The 24,046-nt window shown below is 44.7% G+C and overlaps 1 protein-coding gene across 1 annotated transcript; it reads left to right on the top strand.

The window, feature by feature from the left end:
- The first annotated feature begins 442 nt into the window (after positions 1-442).
- Positions 443-22,150, top strand: LOC144104217 (calcineurin subunit B type 2). Its single transcript, XM_077637095.1, has 7 exons — positions 443-603; positions 7,607-7,646; positions 9,824-10,000; positions 10,936-10,995; positions 13,267-13,451; positions 16,857-18,527; positions 18,712-22,150. Exons 1-6 carry the CDS (start codon positions 601-603, stop codon positions 16,902-16,904), a joined length of 513 nt encoding a protein of 170 aa, XP_077493221.1. The 5' UTR covers positions 443-600; the 3' UTR covers positions 16,905-18,527; positions 18,712-22,150.
- The last annotated feature ends 1,896 nt before the right edge of the window (positions 22,151-24,046 follow it).

A 24,046-nucleotide genomic window follows, 5' to 3' on the forward strand; every position in this document is an offset into this window, starting at 1 on the left:
CGTTTAGTCAAAGTTTGTTAGGCGTTCTGGCCAGAATTAAGCTGAAGTTCTTCGTTTCATTATTCTTTGTTTTACGGTGGGTTTACAAACCGGCCGTTATTTACTATTCACCTTGGCCTCTACTACAGTGTAGTTCGCTGTACCTCTACTTTGTTCTTTCCTTCCTCCATGCGATTTACAAACTTTGCAGACAGAGAGATAAGAGAACCTCAGTTTTATCGAAGCGCGTGGACTGAAAGTGTCACCATATGGACAACTCTCAAAAAGCCATTTTGTTTCCAATAACTCTAGCGCAGTTTAAAGGTCTTATGCAACATTTGGCAAATAAAATTATTTACGTTGCAAGAAAAAATAAACCCTTGCACTCTCGTTTTAGGAATGAAAACAACAAGACGCCGGGCTCCAACAAAAACTAGCAAAAAGGGAGGGGGCAATTCGAAAATAAACCGCACTAGATGTCTCCACCATCCCTCGGGCCGTCTGATCGTAGTAGCGGCGTTAGTGGTCCGGGGACAGGAAAATTCGTCGCGCTTTATTCGCGGGTGGCGGTCCTTGGGCGCGGATTTGTCGTGCTGTAGTCCGAGCCAGCCACCGCCAAACATGGTGAGTGCCTTCGCCGACGCCTCCAGGGGCGTTCTGCCGCGAGCTGGACTGCGCCGCAACACACGCACGGACAGGGTACGCGAGCCCGAGCGCTGTGGCCGTAACCGGGTGAAACCGCTACTCACTGCTGCAGCCTCGCCACTGCGTGCGACGGCAATGAGCCCGTGTAGTACCCTCTTCTTCTCCTTCGTGGGGCGTACACGCCCTTAGTACCCCTACTAGCGTAGGGAGTTGTAATGCTCGTCCTTCGGGCGCGTTTAAATGCCCCTAGGCCTAAGGATATTGGAATTTCCGGGCCCGCTGCAGTGGGCCTTCGCTTCTGCTGCGCCTTCCGAAGTGTGATGAGGCCTGTGCTGCGGCGCAGCCATAGCGGTGTGCGATGCCTCCGTCCAAACTTATGCTTTCTTCTTTTGCTTTCGTTCCTTCCTTCGTTCACGCTAAAGAAGCAGCAACGGCGAACGGCTTTGCGGGCAAGCACCGCCGACTCAGTTTCGCAGGTCAACTGCTCGAACGCACATCAGTTCCTCGTCGACCGACGTGTGGAGGGCGTTCTGTCGTTCCTTTTATTTTTGTTTTCTTTTTCAATTTCCTTAATCTTGACGCACCCCTGCGCATCGCAGAGCTGTTGTGATGTATCTAGTCGGCCAAATGCTGCTTCCAGGTTCGCGGCCTTCGTAGCGCGAACGAACGAAGGAAGTTGGAAAGTGAAAATAAGGCGCGTTAAATTTTTCAGCGACCCGCCCGTGATGTCGCGCGCAACCCTTGGCTCACGCGAAGCTATATGATGCGGGAGGCGCTTGTCGGGGTTTTTCTTTTGTATGTATTTGTATGTGCGTAACACCACCCGTTGCAGTTTGACTGCGCGGACCTGGGCTCCTTTTTTTGGTAGTTTTTCGCGTTATAATCCCTGTGGCCTGTGTTCGTGCGGTCTCTGGCACGCGGTTGATTCGATTCGAGCGTGTAGATTTTCAGCGTGGCCCGCGGAGCGTGTCGGTCCTGTGGCCTTTCCGTTACACGCCAATGATCGTTGAACACAGTGCGTTGCGTAGCCCCCCCACCGCCTTCTGCCCCCCCCCCCCCCCCCCCCCCCCCACTGTTTTTCGTGCTGCTCTTCGCATTCCTCCGTACGTGAGGCGCAGTCCTGTCAAGTTAATGACCGCCCGTTGATTATATTGCGCCATCTGTAGCCAACGCCACGACTGAAACAAGCCGCTTTACTGCGTCGTGCATTCTCGTGTGTGCTGCGGCGCATTTTTCAAAAGGTTGGAATTTTATAGCGCAATGCACAAGACACAGACATGCAAAGGACAGGACACACACGAGTGCAGATTCCCGACTGAGCCAAGCTCGATATGCAGGCAACCGATGGACGTATTCCATGAGAACTATATTTCAGTTAAAAGTGCAGATATTATTGTAGCTCCTTCATGTGTTCAGAAGAGCTGAGTTTTTGCGACGTTCAGGTAGCACCTCATTGAAATGTTTCGAAACAACGGGAGCAGTGCAAAAGTGAAGGAAACGAAGAGACAGAGGAGCTCTTATCCTTCGCAACAACATTGTTTCGACATGCATTACGAACTCTCCCATTACGCTGTGTTGAAATGTTTTTCACACGTGCGAAATGTCTAGCCGCAGGTTGCCTACATATTGTGCTTTGCTCTTCTCAGATAAGTTGGAGGTTAGTGCGGTTGTGTGCGGTCCATTTCATGTGGATGTCTTGCATTGCAGTATAATTTAACCGCCTTACCAATTCACCCAGCCTGCCATCTGAGTAGTTCAAATTTGTAGTTAGGGTTTATTCAAGGGTATTAGCATTCTAACAGGAAATTGTAGCTTTAGCTCTATGCTCAGTAAAGTTGTAATAATTAGTGGTAAATCCCAGAGTCGTCGAGTCCTAGTGTGCAAATATGTGGCAAATTAGGAATACGCACATCATTGGCAGTGAACTGGAAGTGTGCAGGTTAGCTGGTACTGCCTTGTGTTTGGCTGGCAGGCAGTGCCTGAAACATGCACATCACTTGGGACACAGGTTATTAGCCTTTCTTCCTAATGCTCCGTGCACGGACTGCGAGCGTTGCCAGATTGCAGGCTGACCTTTAGAAATCATGCGAGGCATTTCTTGCTTACTTATACATTGTTTGTGGAGACTTGTATATGGAATGTTAATGCCTTGAAAAGCTTTGCGATACCGCAGCCATTTCGGATGGCATGGTGCCGCTTTCAAAATAGCCAGATAAGGCTTCTGCACAGAAAAAAAATGATAGATGTTGTTGAGGACTTCATGTGCACATGCTTCTCTGAGAAGCGTGTACTATTTCACAGTAACCTGAGTCCCAGTACAGAAGCATGAACTTTTAAAGTTTTATGCTTGGTGTCTTGATCAAAGAATTGAGGGTGGGGCACTGTTTTTACGCAGCTATGTTATGGCCACTGCGAGTTGTTGTATGTAGACTTTCCTGGCAGTAGTTTTTGCCTGGAAACAGTTCAGTCAGGGTTATATGAAAATGCAGGTAATATGTTGCAGTCCCTACACAGGTTACTTGTTTAATGTTTAGAAATGTCACGCAGTAGGGGCAGTGTCTTTTTATCTGCGTGCGGTGCACGATGTCATGTTTACATTTGTTTAGCTAATGTAAACATGTTTAGTTGACCTCCTCAGGCTGTGGAAAGTTGTTTCTAGCCACATCAAGTTCTTTTTTAACCTCAAATAAAGTCTTACTGCTATACCATTGTCTACCTGTCCCAGGATTGAACAGTCACCAACTTATACCCGTGCCACACCCACAGCAGAAATGCTGGTAAATGATAAATGCCTCACGTTTGTTAATGCAATTATTTTTGGAGTTGGTGCTACACATCTAGATTTAATTTCGTTGTGTGCACGTCACGGTGACGATAATGCCTGCAAGCTAATAAAAAAATTTATTTGATTTTAAACTGTGCTAATGAACTCAAAATCTTGACAAAGTTGTCTTAATGTAACATAAGAATTATTTTCCACAATATGCCCCCTGTTCTTAGTTGACAGATTGAAAAAGTAGCCTGCAATTGACGCGTCAGAAAGTGACAGTGAATAAACCAAGAATATTTTTCAGAAGTACCAGTCAAAATCACGGTATTCGTATCAAAAATGCATTAGAGGCACCTCATCTAACTGAAAGTTGTCAGTAAACCATTTGCTACTTGATAGGAAGTTGTTACCAACAAATTTGTGTGTTATTCTACGCGTGGAATGGTGTCGAGAGTGTGCATTTTTCAGGCGAAGGTGTTGTGGCTTAACTCATTATGTTGTGAACGTCATTAGGGCTAATGCCATTAAATTTTTGTTTGTGGCACTGCGCAAATGCCATTAAAACTTGTGGCAAGGCATTGAGCACTACGAGCATTAAATTTGCCCATGTAGCACGGATATTACTTGCGAAACAGGAAATGCCTTTCAAGACTTACTACGGCACATTTCTCTCCTGTCGTATCAGCTAATGAGTCACTTTGGTGGACATTGAACGGAAAGGAAAAAAAATCTCTCAACAAGTTCCGCTTTCGCATGATGCATGGAACATGTGCTGATTCCTTTTTTTTTTTGTGCCCCCCATGTTTCATTCGAAATGAATTCAGAATCTGCAGCATCATTTCTTTGTGAATGTATGTATGATGAAGTCACTTATACCTCATTTTCATGACTACAGCTCAACGAATGGGACATAGAAGGAAACACGCAGGGACAGTACACAGCACCACGTTCTGTCCCTGTGTGTTTCCTTCTATGTTCCGTTTGTAGCGCTGTAGCTATGGAATATCGTCACCAACTCACCCAACAACTTAGCTTGTCTCATTTTCAAGCTGAGGTAGTTGAATAGGTGTTGCATAATGTGCTGTTAGCAGCAAGAGTTTGTGATGTAGGTATGCCGAAAAAAAAAACTATGCAGCACAGTTGCCTAAGCCAGTCACTTAAGCTCCACGACCTGGTGGTAACAGGGAACATTGCATTCAATTGTTTTCTGAAAACAGGCATCCCGTAATTTTGCTGGCGATAGTACCTTTGGTTTGGTGCCATTCATTCACTCCGGTGGCCTTAGTATTGGCTTTTGAATGTGGGAGAGTTTTGTTCTTGTTGACTGTGCACGGTTGTGCGGTGGAGCAATTCAAGGTTGGGTTTTCAGCTTCGTTACAAGTAATTAACTTGGATGCAGTCAGCCATAAATTTACCTCCTGCGGACAGCGAGCTTGTTCCGGATGCACTCACCTGCAAAGGTTAATGTCGGGCCCTTTCATTATTCATTCAGAGATAGAAGCAATGAAAAAAAGAAACAGCCTGGTTCTTTTGAATGACAGTTTTTGGCAGTGCTCAGTTTATATTACTGCCTGCTTCGTATTTATCTATCTGGGTTGTAAAAAATTTGTCCTATGCAAACTACTTACCTATTTGGGCTCGTACACTGACCACAAGGTAGTTTATGATGATTCACATTTTTTATCAGTATTTAGAATCGTAATTTGGTTGGATTTTCCCGAGTTGGCAAAAAATTGCGGTAGCCTATAAAGTGAGCGGAGCAGCCGATTTGACAGGCTGCGCCATCTTGCAAACGAGGCCCAGCCCAAGCCGGGACATTAATTGCCTGACTGTTCACCGGATGACGCTGCATGTCAGATCAACTGCTCTGCTTGTTTTCACGAATGTTCTGCCACACCCAACTGCATTTTTTTTTTTGCCATTTCCGGAAAATTTCAGCAAGTTATGATGTTAAATTGCTGAAGAAAATGTGGACCACCATAAGCTGATTTGTGTTCATTGGTTGAGCCCATAGGTGCCGGTAGTTTGCGCAAGAAAATACTTTACAACCCGGACCATTAAATATAGAACGCGCAGTATCTGACAGCAAGCTGTAAGATTCTTCTTGTCTAAGAGGACTTGGATTTTTTTGAACAGAGAATGTTGGAGATCGCTGCTGGGGCATCTTAACCATTATAACCATATTAGAGCACGTGTGCAGTTTCTAATTGTGCAAAATTCCTAATTATTAGTTATTCCTTTCTTGTATTTGATGTTTTGACTTTGCACGATCTGCTAGGCCGCTAGCCTGTTTCTTGTTTCCATGTCTGTGTTTTGTTGGCCTGCTATAAAGCCTTATCTTGAGAGCATAAAAAGGGTGTCCTTGTCACAATCATTGCACCAGAGTTAAGGGACACGCTTCTTTATCTGCTGCGCAGTCAGTCAGCGTAGCTTGTATGCTTCATTGCCACTCACAAAACATGGACACCAACATGCCTCTTTACAAAAAGTTTTGAAATTGCAGTGGAGTTCGCAGTTCATAGAAGTAGGACACATAATTTGTTTTTTACGTAATGCACTTAGCTGTGCAACTGAAAACTGCAGAAGCTCAGAGGAACAATGTCAATGTACATTACAAGTGTCAGTGTGCCTCAAGTGTAGCGTCTAGCGTCAAGTTTAGAGTGTGAAACTCTGGTTAGATGGTAGTGATTCATAATTACTGAACGTAAATAAGTGGAGAGCGGTATCTTGGGGGGAGGGGGGTTAATCTCTGTAAGGTCTCATTCTATTATCCCTCTTGAGTCTTTGGTTACTTCTAGCGCAGCTCAGCATACTACCAGTGCAGAAAGAAAGGGTCAGAAAATGGTATATATGCCCTGAATAATTAAAGTATAATATTTTATTTAGCCACGAGCACGACTGCTCTGGGGCTTTCGGCCCTGAATTACTGAAGCAGCAGGTAACTTTGTGTAACATGCTTAAATGTGTAGTTGAGCGTGAAAGGCGTGGTTATTTAAGCTTCAGTGAATTTATTACTTGTAATGATGACTTTTACCAATTATTTGTAACAGTGACTTGTAACATTGCTTGTAACAACTGCTTGTAGTGATTACTTGTAACAATTACTTTTAAAGATTACTTCTAACAATTACTTGTAACACAGCTTGCATACTGCGAGTTTGATAAGACGGAAGAGAAGAGGTATACCACGAAGTCTGGGTATCAGCTGAAGTTTATTACCGTTGTGACTAGGCAGTGAAACACTAGATGCCTGCTTGGTGCCCGATCAGTTATTTGTGGCAGTAATAAACTTCAGTTGGACATGACATGGTGACTCTGTGGCTTTGGTGTTTGGCTGCTGATATCAATGCCGCGGGTTTGGTCCCAGCCGCAGCGGCCATATTTTGATGGAGGCAAAATTCAAAATGCTCATGGTTGTGTGAAGCAAGCACATGGTAAAGAACCTCAGGCATTCTGAATTCCTCCGGAGCCCTCCACTACAGAATCAGTCCATGCGTGGCTTCAGGACGTTGAATCTCGCATTTTACGAAAAAAACGTCATGTCGTTTTGTGAGTAGAAGGCTCCGAATTCAGTCTACATGAGGTTTCTCAGAGGGGCACTGAGAAGGAATGCAAGTTGGCCTGGATCAACGGGGGTCGTCACTTGCTGGCACGAATAAGACGACGTTCACTGAATACTGGCATTTATAAACTAGAGTAGCGAAAAATGAGAGGTATTGGCATGCGAATAAAGTTGATTTGTATGTACACTGATCTGATTCTTGTTTGATGGCAGTCTGTGCTCACTGGGCATCATGGAACCTTGATAGAATTGCTGCAATTCTAACCGAACATCACGGAAACTGAATAGCATTGCTTGGATCATTTGATAGCAAGGAAAAAAGACCACAGTTCTGTTATTTTTCATGAACAAGAGTGGACAGCAATATGTTGATGTCTCTTAATGAGCAGGGTTGATCAAAGGGCTTTTGCATCTAATTTAAGTGGGAATCAAGACTGCAATGCTCATTAACTGGTACCCTATATATGACATGCAGTATAAATAGGAAGTGAACTTCGTTGATGACTTATTCTGTATTGTGCCTTTTTTGCTTACTCACTCTGTCTTTGTGCTGAAAATGCTGAGGCAGTTGTCAGTCTTTAATGTGAGATCTTGCATAACAGGTTGTCATTCGTTTTCTAAAATTGTCACTTTTTATTAATTTTTTTCAGGGAAATGAAAGCTCTCTCCCAATGGAGATGTGCTCCAACTGTGAGTACTAACATCACCTTCTATTTATGGTGTCCAAAAGTGCAGCATGTCAAAATAGTATTTCGAATGTTATTAATGCGAAAGCATTAGATGGCTCTGTCCAGAGTTTCGTGTCAGCAAAACTTTCTCCACGCGATTGTGTCGTTCTGTGAAGAAAAATGTGTGAACATTTTGTTGTTAGGTAGTGTGTGATGAATCTCGCTGTGGGAAAAATTTGGTTGGTGAATTTTAATTACTTAATTAATTAAATGCAGAAATTACTCTGATGTCACAATACTCGGTGTTTTGTGTCAGCAAAACTCTCCACACGATTACATTGTTCTGCGGAGATAAATGTGCAAAAGTTTGATTGTGTTATATAGTGCGGGACGACATCTTGCTGTGGGAAACATTTGGTTGATAAATTGCAATTAATTACACATTGATGACACAATATCACGGACGTTGATATAGCACCTGTAGGTGAAAAGTAAAATAAAGTAAACAATAACATACAGAAAATTCAAAAATACAAAAAACATAAAATAAACAAAAATTAAGTAAAAAATTAAAACTTAAAAATATTTTTTAAAAAATTAATCGTGCACTGGCGTCGCGGAATTAACCTGCGTTCTAGAAAGTTCCATGCTTTTTTATTCCTCCACGTAAGCAGACTTAAGTGCCCTGGTAATTTTTGAATGCTCTTAAAGGGACCCAGAAAGGGGCTCTCAGTAAAGGTGCGATATGTCTGGGATGTTAAAAGACAACGGTTCATAATTATCCTCCAGCAAGAATTATTTTAATATGTTGTGTGGTAGCTGAGTTACATGCAGACAAAATTTGAACTTCCGCGTCTTCGCGCCTTTCCCTCTTCTCTCGCACACCAAAACGGCGGCGCTCCTGCGCCGGCCCCACTCACCAGCCCCTCCTCCCCTACCTCCGCCGGCTGCGGCGCGCGGAGAGTGGCCCCGGCCGCGGTAGTGCGTGACGTCTGAAAGAATTTGGTGCTGTGAACCAATGATAACCCACGGCTGCTGACGTCATTTGCAAGACGTGACGTCGTATGCCAGGTTTTCGTGCAAAAGCCCGGCACTGCGCGTCGCTACGAGATGTGAAAGCGGGAGTTTTTAAAAATGTATTGCAAGTTTCCCGCTCGCTTTTGAGGTCCCGTACGTGGCATGGACGCTCGGTGGCTTGTACTTTACATAGTGCAAGTATTTTAAAGCCAAGCTCAATCACCCCTTTCTGTGGTCCTTTAACACCAAATTGTGCACCCTTCTGTGAATAATAGCGTAAGGTGCTGTTGTCACTTCTCTTGAAGGAAAATTGCAGGGAATTTTGGCAGTAAATAATGCCCAAGTATTCAGGTGATGGCCTCCTGCTGCTTCGGCTGCTGTTATAAGGTTTTATGGAAATTGGCTAATCTCGATTCAAACAGCTGCATTGAAAAGAACAGTGTGAGAGGTTATTTTAGGCTTGACGTCTTCTGTGTTTGCTACAGTTCAATTGTTTTGAAATAAGCTTAAGATCGGTTGCTCATTTGTTGGTGTACTTATTGTGTGCACACTTTATTGAGAGCAAAACTAAGTCCACTGTCTGGGTTCTGGAAGATATTGAGTGCAAATAGCAAATAGTGTGTCCTGAAGACATTGTCGGGCACTGTACAGGAAAGTGATAGCCAGATTTGACCTTACTTGCAGCAGATGTTTAGACGAAAAAAAAAACAGCAGCAGAGAAAGCTGAATGGCACTGCCATGGTTTTGGACAAAGCTTTTGCTGTTTCGATATTTTGCATCTTCAGAATTATTTCTTGTTGTGTGTAATAATGGCACGAAATGTATTGTTCCTGTTGTGGAAACAGTGCCTTGTGGATTTTTAATCACATTTGTGTGTCCCGCAGGTCTGGTACTGAGTGGCCAGACCTCTGTGGGTCGCGTTTTCACGATGTCGGTACATTTATGTTTACCCCTTCTAATGAGCTAAAACTTGTTCTTCTATCATGAGCGGGAGGGCTATAGCGATCGTACAAACATTGTGAAAAATGCCCAGTGGCCACGCAAGCATTGGGACCTCCATCATATAGAACCCCAGGTGGTCCAAATTAATCTAAAGCACTTCACTACAGTGTTCCTCATATCTCGTTTGTCTCTGTGGGACATTAACCCAGACTACAGCGGTGTCTCGGCTGTCATTTTCAGTCGATGCCGACGAAATCAAAAGGCTCGGCAAGAGGTTTAAGAAGCTAGACCTTGACAATTCCGGATCCCTGAGCATCGACGAATTCATGTCCCTTCCCGAGCTCCAGCAGAATCCACTAGTACAGCGTGTAATAGACATCTTCGACACGGACGGAAATGGCGAAGTTGACTTCAAAGGTGCTCCACATTTTCCTTCATATATCAGGTTTCTTTGCTTGCAACAAAGTATATACACTGGGCATGCATGAAATTGCACGAACTTGGGGTCAGTGAAGTCACATAGGGTGATATGATTAGGGTCAGAACTCTCAAACTTGGAACAAGCAAGACAAAGGTGAGCTTAATAGGCAGCACTTAGTCACTTGTAGCCCGTGAGCATGTTTTAATTAAGGTGGGCAAAAGTTGTCAAGCGTCGTCACCGTAACATAACTGTGATGCTGCCTGGTTTGTTTCCGGAGGCAAGCTTGCGTTTGAGTCCTTGTAGTGAGAAGAAACTGATCATTTAACAACTCATTTTTGACAATTTCATTTTGAAAGCATAGCATCATAGCCAAATTTGCAAGAAATTTTAAGGCCCATGGCCAGATTAGATTGGGTGCTTGTGAAAGTGTACAAATATTGTTTTGTGCAGTTATCATTACTATTATTATGACATCTGTATGTCATCCTTTCTGTCCTTGTTTGTATATTGATATCCTAAAAACAAGTTGCTTGCATGTATACAACGACGTATGTTATGTTTTGCTGCATGCATTTTCTGGAAATTTTGCTGGTGTCTTGTTCACATGGTCTCATGTTTGTCTAGATGCGCCTTTTATTTATTATTGTGCACTGTTGTTGAGAGTTCTGCTGCCTTGATTGTTTCTTAACTTGCTTTTTCCACGAGTTATACTTGTGCCTGTTAATGTATGCCTTGCAATTGGTCTTTCATTGTTTGACACTTTTGGCTGCTTTGTATAGACTTCCCTTTTTTAACTTATAGGTGAGTCTGTGTTGTTGAATTCACTAACGGGGCTGATGTTTTTGATGCTGCAATTCAGTGGAGACGCACTTGCAACTATACTTTCGTTATTGACGTCACTCTTCATTTGAGTTATTTCTCTCTTTTCCAGAATTCATCCAAGGAGTGTCACAGTTTAGCGTTAAGGGGGACAAGGAGTCCAAGCTGAGATGTAAGTGTTGTCAGAGCAATAATCGGGTTTCTCGCATTTGTGTGCAACAAGACGCATGAGTCTTTCAGCAACTGTGTTACAGGGAAAGCGTCAAGAATGCGAACCGTGGGTATCGGAATAGCTCTGCATGGTGTTTGTAGCCCTATTAGAAATGAAACGAAGGAGCTAACAGCATTTACGTAATGTAAAACCTCGGTTGTTTCGTACTTCAAGGGAGTGGAAAAAGCGTCCATATCAGCCGAATGTTAAATCATAAAATCCCCCCCCCCCCCTGCCCCCCCAGAAAAATAAACCGCCAAAAATGAAAACCTGTTTGGAGAAAACTTGGAAAGTTCTCACGTTTAAGATTTAAACTGCATGACAACGTACAACGGTGGTTTTTAACAGTTCCATCAAATGCTTTAATTCATGCTTCCTATTGGGAAGTTTTGGATGCAGAACTGCCCCATAATGTTAAGGGTCTCCATGGCTTCTTTCGGTATGCGACGTGGTGGCGTTACACATGAGGCTTCACCTCACTGATGGCAAACATCACATGGCGAGCACAGAGTTCTGGTGCACTGGAATGAAATGCCACACGGACAGAAGCAAGGGAAGTATGCATTGATGCAGGGGCAGCAGGACTCCTTTGGAAAAAAACAAGTTAAAAATACCAGTGATTAGGCAGTCATTGTCCTGAATTGCATGAGGCTAGGCTGGCTGACTGATATGCGTGGTCGTTAGCCACTGTTGCCATAGGCTGACGGTGAAGCTCTGAAAGCAAAACTACGTGGCCGAACTTTTTTTTGGCTAATAGACGGGCCCGCCGATCATCAACGCACCTTCTGTCTGTTGCGCCCATGTCAGAGGAGCATGGGAAGCAATGTAAAATGCAGTTCAGACCTGAAGATAAATGTTTGGGCGATTGCTTGTTCCTAGTTGCCTGTTTAACTGGAAAGCATCTGCAACACTTAGTGAAGGTTAATGTGATTTGTTGCAACAACTTTATATGAGACATGAGATACAGAATTGGCAAGCATCCGTGTTTTTTGCTCTAACTGGAAGATTTTACTCTTTTGCATTCGGGACGCTTGTGATATCAAAGCGCCGCTGTCTTGTGGTGACCATGCTTAACTGGCATGGATTGCGCTACCTTCAGAGGAGCAGGCAGAGCCCTAGGTGCTGAAAAATTTCAAGTCTCGCCACTTATGATAAAAAAAGAAAGTAGGTGCCAAAACTCTGCATTGATTCATAAATCCTTGGTGTTACAGTAATGTGCCTCAAGAAGAGCAAAATATTACTAAGGCTGGAATCAGTGTGCTCAATCACATATTTCGCTGTTTTATCTAAGAGCATGAATGAATGGCTGCAAGTTTTGTCAGCATTTAGGGTAGCCCCTTGGGTTTTCGAACATTTTATGATTATCGCATTGTATGCCTGAGAGTCGCCCATTTTTGTTGCTACGTATCATTTTTCAGAACTCCAAGTAGAGTGATTTAAAAACGGCAAACTTAAACCAAAGCCCGGCTGCATGGCTAGAGGCAGCACTTTGTGTGACATAGTGGCATCAGAGACCTCAAAGAGCGGTAGGCAGAATGGATGTCTGCACCGTGGTCAAAGGACTAAATGGCATCTTTCATGGCAGATCTTGCAACATACAGCCATAGGCAAAATATTTGGGTTGGTAGTGTGCGCATGTGGTGTCTCTTTTTTGTTAGTGCCCTTGTTTGCGCGCCGTTCATTTCATCATGCACCAACTCGCCCCTCAGGCCGTTATTTGGGTTTCTTTGACTGTTTTTCCCCCTGCCTGGGATTCTCCTAAATAGAAAGTACCACTGTATTTACTCTCGTAATGAACCAGCCCACCTTTCATTTGTCATTGAGGATTTACGTTTTTTACCTCTTAAAAAATGTGCATCTGACCTTCAGTGCCGGTGTTCAGCATGTTCACTTTATCGCAGCGATTGGCCAGCACTGTTCACTATCGCAAATTCATCTGATCATGCCTTGATACAGCAAACACCTTTTGAAGTATGCTATGCTAAACACCGGCGACACGAATGTGGGTGACGAGGGGAAGCGGCTTGTCACTTTGCACCTTTGCTTTTGATTGATGGATAAGCAGACTGGTGGCCGGTCATGCGGTCTCTCAGGCTTTTGCAGTAAACAGGTTAGCTTCTTTCTTACTCTTCTGTTCAGGGAGCTGGACACTTTTGAGACCTCTGAATCCGTGAAGATACGTTTATTTCCATTTTTTGTAATGGCTTATATGCACGTTATACCCACTTGCAGTTGCCTTCCGAATCTATGACATGGATAACGACGGCTTCATCTCCAATGGCGAGTTGTTCCAGGTGCTCAAAATGATGGTTGGCAACAACCTCAAAGAAGCTCAGCTGCAGCAAATTGTTGACAAAACCATCCTTTTCGCCGACCGCGACGAGGACGGCAAGATCTCCTTCGACGAATTCTGCTCGGTTTGTGCCGGTTTGCCATTCGAGCTGCCTATAATGCCCTTGTAATTAGTAGCACTTCAAAAAGACTAGTAGATGTGTGGGGGCATAACGCTCAGGAAGTCTCAAAGGGATTTCAAGATGCCTTGTCTTGCAGTGCCTAAGAGTTGTGGACATTTCTAAAACATTCCTGTCTGGTTGTGTGTGAGAAACAGACTGCGGTGACCCTGGAGATTATGTACAACAAAAAAATATGAAATTATCAACGCTCTCTCAGAATGTTTCAAAAACTTGCGCAGCAGGTTATCTTTGCTTTGTAATTAAACAGTTGTGGCCAGTCTGTTTTCCATTCCCTTTCTCAGTGCATTGCATTGTGTGGTTCATGTTCATAATGTTCATGTCCCAGATCAGTGTTCTTTGTTCTTATGCCTGTGTTCATTTATCTGTTATTGGCATTCCATTCTTCAGTTCTTTAAAGTGAGAAATATAGTATAGTGTACAACTGTTGCAAGGAGGTTGCAAGTGTGTAATATCTTTATACATGCCAGCATATTTGCATTTCTGGTGACCTTTCATTTATGACTTCTGTAATATAATTTTGTGTGCCTCGTAAGCTATGTAAGCTCGCTATGTTATTTTATTGCAGACTCTGAAAGTTAATTTAAAGCATTGAATTTGTGACCTTTGTTAGTGGATTTGTGATGTTGCTTAGTGCATAAAGTCAAAACTCCATCAAAATTTTCTGTTGCCACCATCTGGTCTGACACTTGATAAGTGTAGTCTGTAATTTTTTTCATTAAAAAAACGGAAAAAAATGTACTGAATGAAATAGGCACTAGTAATGTAATACGCACAAGCACAGCTCCTGCCTGCAGTTGCACTAAGCATCCCGCATAGTTTCTTCAAATAAACTTGAATGGTATCAACGTGATATGTGCAGCAATCGGAACATTTGACGTTCGGAGGTCAGGAAATTGTCCTGTGAAATTTCTTCGGCTTTTGTGTCATTCTTGTAAAATTCGGTTCAAATAATGTATTGTTTGCTGCTTGTCAAAATTTTTTTTTCCCCTGAAGCTCGAAGGCTTGGAAGGTAGTGTCCCTTCCCCATGTGTGGCTTCATTGTCATATACAGGGTGGAGGCATTTTGACACTTATCAAAATATGAAGTTTTAATAAACGTAGCTCAAGTTCCTTATTGAATATTTATGAGGGTATTTTTTTCAATCGTAGTCTCTCGTAGTAACGTGGCATTTACTGATGCGATTAAGCAGATTGTTGCGCAGAGAACCCAATTGCCCTCAAAAGCAACTGTTGGCACTTAATTAAGCTGATGTGTTCTGCACACAGAACAGAGAAGTTGTCCTCGAAAACAAATTTAACTCAGCAGATGCGTGCTGCGCACAGAACCCAGATGGTGTCCTCGAATACAAATGTTACGATAGTGGTACCCTGCTTTGAGCAATAACTCAGTTGGCCTTCAAGTGCCATAGCTGCATTTCGTTTACCTTGCTCAACACCTAGTTCTTCACATTAGTTCCACATAGGCACATGGGCATTTGCACATACTAAGTAATTTAATCTTCAAATTGTACATGACCTCATTTACACCTCGCATGGGCAGCCGCTGCAGTGGTTATGGCGCTCGGCTGCTGACCCGAAGGACGTGGGTTCGGTCCTGGCCTTGGCGGTCGAATTTCGATGGAGGCGAAATTCTACAGGCCCGTGTACTGTGCAATGTCAGTGCATGTTAAAGAACCCCAGGTGGTCGAAATTTCCGGAGCCCTTCACTATGGCGTCCCTCATAGCCAGAGTCGCTTTAGGACGTTAAACCTCCATAAATCATAAATCACACCTCGCATTGTGCGTGCAGCACTGGCCAATGCCCTCTCTACACTCGCCAGTTTCGCTAGTGTCGAGTGACCGTAAGGGTTGAAAGGTGATCTGCATGCAGCAATGCTGAAAGCAGTGATGGTGTGATAGGTTCTGCAGTTAACGGAAACCAGGATTTATGGTAGTTCTGATGGAGCACGCCAACTTGGGGGTAATGATTCAAAAGACTACTGCGAACTTGCACATGCGCATCCTACTGATACATTGGTGGGCATATCACGTGGCCAACTCAATGTGTTGCAGCGACACGCGAGAAAGTGGGTTAAGAACTATGCCAGTATCGTTAATAGGAACTTTGCTTGCATGAGTACTGAAGTGCTAAAATGGTTCTTTAGAACTTGTAAACTGTAAACTGGTAACCTATGAATTGCACAGACCGTATTTTAGTCTCCGAAATGTAAGGGACCACACAGTTGTGCAATTCAACCTACTTGTACAACAACCAAGTACAGTGATGCTGCGTTGTACAAAAAGGAGTCGAGTTCAGGGATACAAAAACTTCTTGCAGCACTTAGATGCTTGTTTTGCTTCAGATTTTTCACTTACTGGTGATCATGAATGCGAAATGAGACTTCATTGTGCACCTGGGCCTGGTTGCACAAAGCAAATTATGCGATCAAGTTCCCAATCTAAAATTTTTAGTCTAGACCCTTCACTGGGTTTCAGAGAAAGGAAAGGGGCATAACTTGCTCACTTCATCGGTGGACACCTTAACCACTCCCTCGAGAGAAAAAAAGAGAAAAAAACATGTAGGCGAGCTAAAACCTTCATTGTAACATGAAGTGATAAAAGGGAAGGATAGCTCAGAACTGAAGCTTTTAGTGTCCTTTTCTTATTTTGTTTTCTTCATCGTGGTGCGGTTAAACTGCCTGCCAACAAAGAACCATTTATGTGCCTTCTTTTCTTCAAATCCAACAGAGGGTCTAGACTGCGAATAAGGCTAGACTGGGAACTAGATTCTCTGATCAGTTTCATGCAAGTGGGCCCTGGTGTCATACAAACTTGTTGCAAATCAGTTTTGTTTCAATCTCTGAAACTCTGGGTCTCGCACTAAGCCCCTGCTTCTGCAGTTGTCTGTAAACCTTATCTGGATTCGTGCTCAAAATGATGCCAGACTAACAAGAATTGAAAGCCTATCTGGGATGCCAAGAGGGACTTGCTTTTTGTGTGGTACGCTGTGTAGTTCTGTTCTGGTAGCTCACAAACATGCCTGAAACTGTCTGCACAGCATAGCGAATCATTGCTTGAATCTCCCCAGCATAGAACATAGTCTTATTGTTGCAAAAGCTTATCTTGCAATGGTATTCTGTTATCTTTATGCTATCATGTTAGATTTTCCTCTTAATTTCCAGTCGAAACAAGGCATTCTGCACTATCCAATGGTTGCTGATCGATATCTGCATAATTGCCATTCCAGCATCAAGATCACATGATTTTGCTGTCAGCCATGAGGCATATGCACCTCGTGTTGTCAGGCATAGGTGACTTGCATTGTGCGAGGAGGTCATCTCTAACTGCGCCTTTTTTTTATCTCCACAGGTTGTCGGCAACACAGATATCCACAAGAAGATGGTGGTGGACGTTTGATGGCCCGTCGCGAAGGCGTGCCCGTATCTCGACGATTTGATTTTTTCGCGGCCCGTTTTCCCCCTCCGGAACACTTCAAACGTGTGCTCCCTTGTTTCCTGCCGTTATCTCTGCTCCAGTCGAAGAGGAAAGCCGATAAACAGCGGCAGGCCCGCGATACACATCCGCCGCGCGTGAAACAGAAGCGATGCACCCGGAGCTTCCGGTGCACACCGCTAAACAACTTGACGCTGCTTTCGAGGCTGTGACGAGCCAGTAGGTAGAGGGCTTGCACTTGACGGCACAGATGCCATGGTGGTGCGCCACCGGGCTCCTGGTTCTCCAACATGGCGGCTGTGATAACGTCGGTACAACTCGTCTTCAGAGCTGGTGAAAATGCACAGAGGGCTTTCCATGGAGCGTTATTGTTGAGGTTATTGTGATAGGTGTGCTTTGACAAATCAGGGCACCTTCGTCGCAGTACCGAATGCTTGCCCTGGAGTTGTATTCATCAGTTAGAGGCTGGAGCATTGGTTTAAAACCTTGCTCTACGTTGAAAACATTCATGCCGCAATTTATAGCCCTTCAGGAAACCAGAGTGTCACTGGCCTTGTACTGGTCAGCCGATTATTTTGCAGGCACAGAACCCCAGGGATTTTGGCAGTCTCCCGCTTAGCCTATAAATATGTAAGGTCGCGAAGGAGACAGATCCAGCATGCTGGACTCCACAAGGAAGTGTACAGTTAGAGCTTTTTATCCTATTCCAGCAAGGTTCCAAGAAGCAAGGACCGTCAGAGGAGTGCAGGAGAATCTGATGGCTAAGGGGGAAGGTTGAAGTCACTTTCTGTGAAACCGGAAGGGGGCACGTCGCAGTGTTGGCAAGCAAGCATCTCTTGTCCCATCCGGAACTGCTCGCACCATCTTCACTCTGCCATGCTGTGACATCTAATGTGTAGCAGCGAGGTTGCTGCTGAGCGGCTAGACAGTGAAAAAAGGAAAGAACCGTATGTGACACCCACCAACCTTTTGCCTTTGCATTCCTCCATGCCGGTGAATCACTAGGGTTGTCACCACCTTGAAAGCAGCGCCAAGTCCCTCGGCCGCTTGCACGCGCAGTTGATTTTTTTTTTTTTTTTTGTCGAGAGTTGGATGCACGTTATATACACATAAGCTGCGCCTTGTCTCCCTTAATCTCTCTCTCTCTCATGTAACTTATACTTCCGGCGCCTCCGATCAGCACGGGCACCAGCCCAGCCAGCCAGCCATTTTGGCGGGAAGCCCCGGGCCGACTTCCGGCCAGCGTGTGTTCACACTATACTATATTTCGAGGTGTTTTTAGCGCATTGCGTCGATGCTAGAGGGAGCTACGGCGTATAACGTGGAACTCTAGTCGGCATGTGGCACCACTTATTTCCCCCCCTCCCCCCCCCCCCCCTCTTGCCCAGTGTTTTCCTCCGACCTTTTCTCTTTTAGTTTTTGTACTTCCTGCATTGTTTTGGATGCCCCACTTTCCCTCGTCCTTGTCCACCGTCGGAGCGTTGCCTCGTGTTCGCGTTTTGAGCTGTTTTGCCTTCTTTTTGTCATTCGTATTCATGTGCCATGGGCGCCGCAGGAGCTTTCGGTTTTGGCACGATTACTGTTCAAGTTCACAAGGGTAGAAACTTGGGCAAGTCGGTAACGGTGATCCATGGAAAGTGAGAGTAGCGCAAAACGGGACAAAGGGACAGAGAAAGACAGACACAACACAGCGCCTGTGTTGTGTCTGTCTTTCTCTGTCCCTTTGTCCCGTTTTGCGCTACTCTCACTTTCCATGGTTCTACTGTTCAAGGAAGTGTGTGGGTGGTTGTGGAGAAAGGCTGCTTATGTGATCGAACTGCTGGTTCTTGTTTGTTAGATGCGCATCTTGAGCGTGTCATTCGTAATGGACCGTGGACCATCTTTCTTGGATGCTGCCGCCATTATAGCGCTGGGTTGGTAGTGCTAAACTTTCCCCAAATGTTGTATGCAGTGGCGTCAAGTCACCGCGCTCGTTTAGCTCAAAGTTCTTGTTTACTGACTTATTTTATAGCATTCTACATTTGACAATACAGTTCAATGGTTTCTGTTAAAAGCCCAAGTTGACAGCGTCCACTAGGTCTTGATAAAAAAATTACAAATACTGAAACATTTAGGTGTAAATGACATCCCTGGATGGAGCCGCAGTTTTGAGTTTTTGCTCTTTTAGAATGGTGCGGCTTTTGCATTCTTGGTTTCTGTGAAATGTGCCCGATGGAAGACACGAATTTGCCGTTTGTTGAACATTTACAACAAGCGTTGAGTAATCCCGCTTTTTCGGGAATATGAGGGTGATGGTGGTATGGTGAAAGTCTTGCTATAATGAAATGAGGTATAAACGTAAGTGTGGCACAAGCATTGAGTAATCCCGCTTTTTCGGGAATAGGAGGGTGGTGGTGGTACGCTGAAAGTCTTGCCATAATGATATGAGGTATAAACGTAAGTGTGGCGGTTCTCTGTTTTGGCCGTAATTCTTCATTATTCAAAGGGCCATAGTATCGAAAGAACCATTGCAGCTTTTCAGTGTGGTTATGGCATGTTTTTTCTTTTTTTTTCGTGTTACAGAGGCGTGTAGCTTGACTGCTAGTGGATGCTTATGTCGTCTATCTCGTTGGTTAGCTGGCGAGGCCTTGTGTTATTTGCTGTGTGTGAGTGATTGTCAGTGTTTGTGCTCTAGTGCTGCCGCGTGGCCTAAGTAGCATTGTCAAGATGGGCTTTGTATAGCCTCCAAAGTGCTTCATGGTAAAGCGGAGGTGAAGCGCAGTCAGTGGGGATCGCCTTAAATAGTTTGCAGGCTTGTCTGTGTCTCGCACACCTTCGATGGTGTCTTTGTACTATTTTAGCGGGTTACTTCCAGTTAGTATGAGCGGAAGTGTTGTAGCCATTTTTGTGCACCAATTTCTCCATTCCCAAATGAAATCTGGCAGAGAACCTTAAATCGTGATAGTTCTTAAGTAAGCTTGACTTGATCCAGTTGGGCGACTGTTGTATGCAGTTCTGCAACAACGGTTAGTGTTTCATTTAACCTTAGAATAGCATGTGCTTGTGTGTGTTGTCAGCAGTTGGATGTTAGTACGATATCAAGAAATCTGAGTTTAGCTCTATTATTAATTTTTTTAATTGTTCAGAGTTGTATACTGGGCACGTGTGCATTCAGAAAGCAGTTTTTTTTTTTTTCAGGATGTTTGGCGTCATGCTTGATTTTCATCTGTTTGCATAAGCTGGGTATGTTTAAGGAAGCAAAGCCTTTAAAATGTTAGCACAGCAGGCAGTTAAAAAACGGAATTTGCTAGGTTTAGCTTCATTTTCGCTTTGTGTGGCGGTTGGCAACATTGATAGCATTTTAACTAACTGCTGTGATTGCTTCATTGCCCTAAGGCATAGACCCAAGACCCTCAACTTCTCAACTTCACCAGTCTGTGGCCAGCGTGCTGCTACAGTTCAGAGTCCTTTAATGCTCGCAGTTACGAAACTCCAAATAACAATCTGTGCACGGTCTGCAGTTGCATGCAGAAAAGTTAGTGTACAGAGATGCCACCTATGGAGCAGGCAGATTGGTGGAGCCTTGCAACTTCTGTCTCTGTCTAAACCATGTTTCGAAGAGTGCTGACAGATGGCCAATCTCCTAGTTTTTGCTTTAGTGTCTGATTTACATTCATGAGTGCCGTGGGGAGACATGCAAATGGGAAAGTGGTATAGCTCTGGCAGTTAGCAGGTATTGTTAATCACGAAGGAACCTTTCCCGCTTTATTAGCGCGCAGAAACGAAAGCAATATGGCGGCGCCCATGGTGTGTGCGGAGCTTGTGAGCCCGTATGACGTAGTAGCTGCAGGGTGAACTCTTGATTTGTTTGACACCATCACTGTCTGTGTATTCTGTTGTTTTGCCTTCTGCCTTTCTCGACACACACTCCATACGCTCCATATCTTGTCCGCCATGATTTTTTTTTTTTTCTGTCCTAGGCTGTGAATGTGTGTGCTGTACACACCAACGGTTCTGCAGGGGGGTGTATTCACACTTGTGATATGTCCGGGTAACTTGTCATTGGCTTTTGTTCATGTTTGTTTTGTCCTCGAGGCTCCCCACTAACACGAGTCCTCTAGTTCAGTCGCGGTGAATCCCATGTGCCGCGATTTCGATGCACGCTAGCAAACCCCGTGGGGGAAAACTGGTCTGTAGACCTCCACTCTACCATGGCTCATAGCAGAGTTGTTTTGGCACATGATGAGCAGTGAATTGTTGCACCATCGAAAGTCAGCCATTTTTTTTATGTATTCGATATCGTGTACTATCGATGCACCTCTGATCGCCACTGCGAAAATGCAACCTCTTTGAGAGGTATCAATACTAACCAGTATATTACGCTGATAGCATGCTTATAGGCCTTCCTCGTATTATCTTTCCCTCGGCAAGTTGCAATTGCTGCGTCATAGCTTTGTGTGCACTGATTTGGTTGAAAAAAACTCCAAAAGGGTATGTGAATCCAGTGCATTAGGTTGGTGTGTATATGCTCTTCCTCCCTCTACACCTCTGCATGGGTGTTTTCACATCCCTTGGGTTATTTTTTTTTTACTTTCACGTAAAAAGAAAGTTGTCACATACTATATGGAGGAATATTTTCCACTGAGAGGTCTACTGGAGCACTAGACTCCTTGAAGGTGTGAATGCATTTGTGACCATTTTACCTACCGTGTTTTTGCATGGATAACTGCTAGTGACAAGTCCTAACTGCGCTGCTGTTTTATTCCGGCTGCAGACATCAAAAGAATGCTATTCCTCCACCGTAACTTTGGGCCAGCTATACACCTCTCACAAATGTGAATACATCTCAAGGAAGTGTCCCGTATTTTCCCGCTTTTAAGGTGCGACACACGGCGGCCGTCTTGGTCGCGTCTCCGCACTGAGCACACAAGCTACGGCTCTTCTTAACTGTAGGAAACACTGCGTTATTTTTGTTTCTTTTACCAGCAGATACATAGCGCGATGTGTTCGCGACATACGAGACGTTTTGATGTGCGCGTGTGTGAGTTTGCGTGTGTGTGTTTTTGTGTGTGTGTGTGAGCGTGTAATACTGTCCCGGGTGAAGCAGACCTTAAAGAGAAAACTAAAAGAAAGGTACGAATTTATTGCTTCGCATTGTTTAGCTCGTGATTGTACCATACGTCTGTAAATACTCTCTTGCCCTCGACTAAAAACTGCACTCTCCCGAATCATCTATGGTTTCTTTTGTGTCTGTCTTCATTCTCTGGGCTCTCGCGACGTCATGGCGTCGCACGGGGTTTACCCACTTGAGTGACACTGTCTGCAACAGAAAAAAAAAAATTGCTGCCTAATCTTGGTTCTGAAAACAGTATTCGACTTTAATTTCTTGCCGGCCTTGTTGGTTGACACAGACATTAGAGAGTTTTAGCATACTGTGATCCGCTTGCGCGGGGTTGCATTGCGCGTGCGCCTGCCGCGTCCGGACCAATCTGCGCGGGCGCAGTGCCAGCGCGCGGCAGCGGATCACAGTAGCGGGGTGCGCTATGCTATAACTTTCTGTTGGGTACTTTTAGCACAGCGTGTATCGCGCGCCGCTACTGCGCACGCGCTGATTGGTCCCGACGCGGCACACATGCGCGCTTTTAATTGACGGTAACGTAGCATCCTCAAGGTAATCTGATCATGCGCAGTGGCCGCTCGCGGTACGCGCTATGCCGAAAGCGTTTAATAACGGGCTTCTTTTTTTAGCGCTGCGGTATAACACAAAGGAAGACAACAGGATAGTGCTAGCTTGTCCTGTTCGTATTTCGGTTGTTTCACGGCACTGGTAAGCAGTTTTCACAACTACCGAAAACCGCGCAGATTTAACTTTCTTTTTCCGATTCATTTTGCTTTTTTTTTACTTTTACTGTCGGTAGTTTCGGCTTGTGATGTCATGAAACGAGCGACTTCATTCGCCGGATGGCTCTGCAGTGACCATAGTTCGTGAATAGAATCTGCTAAATATGGACCAGAAATTAGTATGGCATAGGGGATCAGTTCTTCACAGAACAAATGGCATGCTCAGGAACCAAGCTTATGGTTTCTTTATTTGTATTGGGCAATAAAGATACTCGTCTGTGAACTGAAAGACAACCTGCACGTTTTTAAAGCGAACACCCCGAGTAACTTTTCCATTGCCATTAGTCGTGGCGGTTTCTCTGTGGTCCTAGCATTGCGTGTCGAACTACCGTTCACCTGGTCATAAGTGGTGTCTTGTTTTTGAGGAAAACTAGTGTTTGTAGCGCAAGGAAGGCGGAAGAGGTCTATGATTGTCGGGAAAAGACGTTCGTGATGGAGGAATAGCGGCCTTTGTCGCACAATAAAAGCATGCTCTACGCACCGCACTATAACCCTTTCCATTACGGTCGTAAGACGTGGCGCTCAGTATGACCTCCAGATGGATTGGTACGAGCACGTTGCCTATGTTGATGCATGCAACAGTGTCTCGTGGCCACCGGCGACATTGCGTGCTTGCGCAGAGGAGCCTCAACGCTTTGGTGCTCCCGTGTACTGTCTCGGTTGTACTCCATCGCAGTACCTTGCAGCACTACCGAAGCTGCGATGAGTGCAGACGCGACGTTTTGACGCTGCAGATTGTATTGTCGAAGTATAAAATGGGCATATCAGATAGCGTGCTTTAAAGTGCGCATGCGCCAAACACTGAAATCGAGCCTTAAAGGGCCGCTGAAATTATTTCAGTTGGCATATTCTAGTGCAACAGATCTGTAGAGGTGGTATTTGTGGGAATTCGAGTCAAATTAGCAAGCTCTGCGTGGGCCCTATATAGTGTCAGGCCGTGACGTCAAAACGATGCGGCGGCGCTGGCGTCAGCAGTGACTTTCGCTCCGCCTACTAATTTCGTCTAGCGAACAGGCTGAAGAAGTGCAAACTACTCTCCAAGCACCAACAAAAATGTTTCTAACCACAAGCGACGCGCACGCTTTGAAATATTCGCATACACCAGTTGGTTTTGAAGGCAGCGTCGTTTGGCCCAGTGTAGGCTGTCTGCATTTTGCCTACACCCCGCGTCGCTGGCGAACGCAGCGCCATTTTTGTTTACAAACATGACGCTTGTCTATAATTTA

The sequence above is a fragment of the Amblyomma americanum genome, chromosome 9, assembly GCF_052857255.1.
Source record: "Amblyomma americanum isolate KBUSLIRL-KWMA chromosome 9, ASM5285725v1, whole genome shotgun sequence".
Lineage (NCBI taxonomy): Eukaryota > Metazoa > Arthropoda > Arachnida > Ixodida > Ixodidae > Amblyomma > Amblyomma americanum.